This window comes from Panthera leo, chromosome D1 (genome assembly GCF_018350215.1).
Source record: "Panthera leo isolate Ple1 chromosome D1, P.leo_Ple1_pat1.1, whole genome shotgun sequence".
NCBI lineage: Eukaryota > Metazoa > Chordata > Mammalia > Carnivora > Felidae > Panthera > Panthera leo.
In genome coordinates this window covers 63,238,911-63,242,394 of record NC_056688.1, presented here as the reverse complement: position 1 = coordinate 63,242,394, position 3,484 = coordinate 63,238,911, and the positions used below count along the sequence as shown (strand labels likewise).

The window sequence follows — 3,484 nt, the reverse complement described above, 5'->3', positions numbered from 1 at the left end:
TCCATAACCTCATATCTGTAGAAGTCAGTCATCAGCTTAGCACCCCCCAGAAATCTGGCAATAGATGCCATCCTTTGCAGTACTTCTGTGTCAGACCATGGATTTTTTCCATGTAATGATGCTAAGTAATACAGTTTCTTCCACAATTGTTATCAAGCACCCCTCATAGATTGGGTGAGGAGAGGAATAGAGTTTCCCAGGATCAATGGATTGCTTGGATTCCTGAGCCTACACTCAGTTTACCAAGTACTGTTAAAGACAAGACGGGATTTTCCAAACAGATGACAGTAACAATTCATAATCCACAGTAAGTGGATCCTCTGTGTGCACTCTCTCCTGCTCTACAGCAGCAGTTTCAAATCTTCTTCACTCTCTGCAGATATTCTCACCAATTTCTAGAAAAAGTAAAAAAAAAAAAAAAAAAAAAAAAAAATCAGGCAGGAGCCACAACCAACCTCCATGAAAACAAAGACATACCAGCACCTGCTCTAACCCTTTGTTTTTTAATGTGTATTGATTTTGAGAGAGAGAGCGAGCAAGAGCAGGGGAGGAGTAGAGAGAGAGAATCCTGAACAGGCTCTGTACTGTCAGTGCACAGTCGTACCCACAGGGGCTTGATCCCACCAACTGTGAGATCATGGCCTGAGCAGAAATCAGGAGTCAGTGGCTTAAGGGACTGAGCCACACAGGAGCCCCTACCCTAACCCTTTTAAGGGTTTCAGAGGAAGAAGAGGTGTCTTGTCTGCCCTCCAAGCTTAGGGTGTAAGAGCTAGGTGTCCCGGGGCTTTACCCTTGAAGCTCAAAGAAAGGGAGGTAAGAGAACTAGAAGAAAGAAAACAGGGTAATGCTACCCAACAGTAAGAGCTAGAGAAGCAGTAAAGGAGGCCTGTGGCTAAACCCTGGCGATGACTACTATTAGGAAAATACCAGAGGATGCCCCGCCTGCTGGTGCGCTTTGAGCAGCCTGTGCGGTCGTAAAGCCAGGCTTCCAACCTAAACGGTCTGGCGTCTGAGTCTGTAGGTTAGCTTCCCAGGGTGTCCCTGCCTACCGCTCCCAGCCCGAGGGCACAAATACAATCCTCAGAAGCGAGGGAGGCCGAAGGCGGTGGCTGTGGAAGCCCCTCAGGTTATCCTTGTGCCTCTCTTACATAGTTTCTTTGCCCACTCGATGTGCACAATAAAATTTTCCATGGCTCACCCTTTGCGGTGGTGAAAGTACATTCCAGAAAGAGACACACCAGCGAACTGGGCCCGAGGAGGGGAACTCAAACTTACAGGGAGCAAATTTGGGGAAGGGGGGCGGATACTAAGCCAACCTGCTGCCCTGCGGGGGCTACCGGGGCGGGGCAGCAGAAGGGGGAGCGCTTACGAAGAACCCCGCCGCCGCCATCCCGCGCCCCCCCTCCCCGTCCTGCCCCCCCAACCCCCACCCCACGCCTCCCGGGACGGCCCGCTCCGCCTGCCTGAGTCACGGCTGGAGCTGGGGAGGAGCCGGGAAAGGAGGCCCCAGCCCAGAGTGCAGCCAGCGGCCGCAGGGAGAGCAGGCAGGGAGGCCGGAGATCATGGGGGAGAGCGCGCTGGAGCCGGGGCCTGTGCCCGCAGCGCCGGCGAGGGGCCCGGTGCACGCCGTGACGGTGGTGACGCTGCTGGAGAAGCTGGCCACCATGCTGGAGGCGCTGCGGGAGCGGCAGGGGGGCCTGGCTCGGAGGCAGGGAGGCCTGGCGGGCTCTGTGCGCCGCATCCAGAGCGGCCTGGGGGCGCTGAGCCGCAGCCACGACACCACGAGCAACACGCTGGCACAGCTGCTGGCCAAGGCGGAGCGCGTGGGCTCGCACGCGGACGCCGCCCAGGAGCGCGCCGTGCGCCGCGCCGCCCAGGTGCAGCGGCTGGAGGCCAACCACGGGCTGCTGGTGGCGCGCGGGAAGCTCCACGTCTTGCTCTTCAAGGTCAGTGACCACAGGCGTCCCCCACCTCCCGGCCACCATCTGGGCCAACCCCACCCCCCTTACCCGGCCGCCTACCACACCCGCATTCCTGACCCCATCCGGTGGAACGGACTTGCAGAGCCGCACCCACTTCCCACCACGCTGCCCCATCCCTCAGAGCCTGAACGCAGCCTGGCCAACCAGGGTCGGCCAGCTCGAGCTCAGGCCACGTACACCGAATTTGCTCCAAGTCCCAGCCCATCCCTGAATGGAAATAACGGTGGCGGAAGTGCATCCTGCGACCGTTCCCTGCCTCCGATTCTTGCCCCTGCGACCACCAGCCTGCTTAAGCGGGTCCCACCTAATTTCCAAACTTTTGCAGTTTGCCAGTAGCTCCCCCTCTCCACCCCTGCCCCCTGCTCTCCCACGCCTGCCTTTTCTATGCCCCTTGGGCCCGCCCCAAGGGTGGGGCGGTTCCCCGGTGTAATTGAGGAGTGAGGCTCAGGCTGCTGCGGGGTAGGGGACTGCCAGGGTCAGAGCTGTGTTCATCACATGCAGGAGGAGGCTGAAATCCCAGCCAGCGCCTTCCAGAAGGCGCCAGAGCCCTTAGGCCTGGCAGACCAGCCCCAGCCTGGCCCAGAGCAGCCGGAGGCCGAAGTTGAGGAGAGCTCAGACGAGGAGCCTGTGGAGTCCAGGGCCCGGCGGCTTCGGCGCAGCGGGTTGCAGAAGGTACAGAGCCTGCGAAGGGCCCTCTCTGGTCGGAAAGGCCCCGCAGCACCAACGCCCACGCCAGTCAAGCCACCTCGCCTAGGCCCTGGCCGGAGGGCTGATGGCCAACCAGAAGCCCGGCCTGCCCTGGAGCCCAAGTTGGAGCCAGAACCTCCACAGGACACCGAGGAAGATCCCGGGAAATCTGGGGCTGCTGAAGCCGCGGTGCTCCAAGTAGAGAGTGCAGCCTGAGGGCTGGTGCTGTCTGCTTCTCTTGTGCCTATGCCTAGTCCCCAAATAAATCTCCCTCTCCCAATGCAGCATTCACGCCCAAATAAGGAGTGAATCCTGCACCCATAGCCCAGCTCTGGCCTTCCCTTCCCAGTGCCTTCAGTTTAGCCTGCATCCTCTAAAAGAGAAGCAGCTGCCCACACCTGCTTGCACTCCCCTTCAATAAAAGTAATGTCACCTAATCCAGACTCCATGTGAAGGGGTGGGAGGAAAAGGCTTGGAGGAGTAAGACAAATGTCGGAACCTGGAATGTGCCTTCAATTTCAACCAGATCATTGTATCATTTCTCAGGTTCCCACTGAGTCTTGGGCACATAGAAAAAACCTGTTGGCCATTTTCTTCTTGAGCACTTTACTCGTGGAGAGGCATCCAGTACAGTCTCTTGCTGTAGGTGCTCAATAAATGTCAACAAGTGGTTTTCCTTTTAGTTTCTTCTTCCTTTTCCATCTCTTAAAAGTTGGGCTTTCTGCTATTCTCAGCCTTCTCATTCTGGGTTGTCCTCTGTGAACAGACTGACTCCCAGGCCTTTGCCACCAGCCATACACACTCCAAGACCACTG

General features: G+C 57.6%; 1 protein-coding gene across 1 annotated transcript; it reads left to right on the top strand.

Annotated features, from left to right (window-relative positions):
- The first annotated feature begins 1,461 nt into the window (after positions 1–1,461).
- CAVIN3 (caveolae associated protein 3) lies at positions 1,462–3,106 on the top strand. Its single transcript, XM_042903938.1, has 2 exons — positions 1,462–1,946; positions 2,484–3,106. Exons 1-2 carry the CDS (start codon positions 1,563–1,565, stop codon positions 2,883–2,885), a joined length of 786 nt encoding a protein of 261 aa, XP_042759872.1. The 5' UTR covers positions 1,462–1,562; the 3' UTR covers positions 2,886–3,106.
- The last annotated feature ends 378 nt before the right edge of the window (positions 3,107–3,484 follow it).

Bases quoted from the DNA above. Each gene is read 5' to 3' on its own strand.
- CAVIN3 (XM_042903938.1), top strand. From the start codon at position 1,563: ATGGGGGAGAGCGCGCTGGAGCCGGGGCCTGTGCCCGCAGCGCCGGCG. The intron at 1,947-2,483 runs GTCAGTGACCAC...CATCACATGCAG, and splicing joins TCCACGTCTTGCTCTTCAAG to GAGGAGGCTGAAATCCCAGC.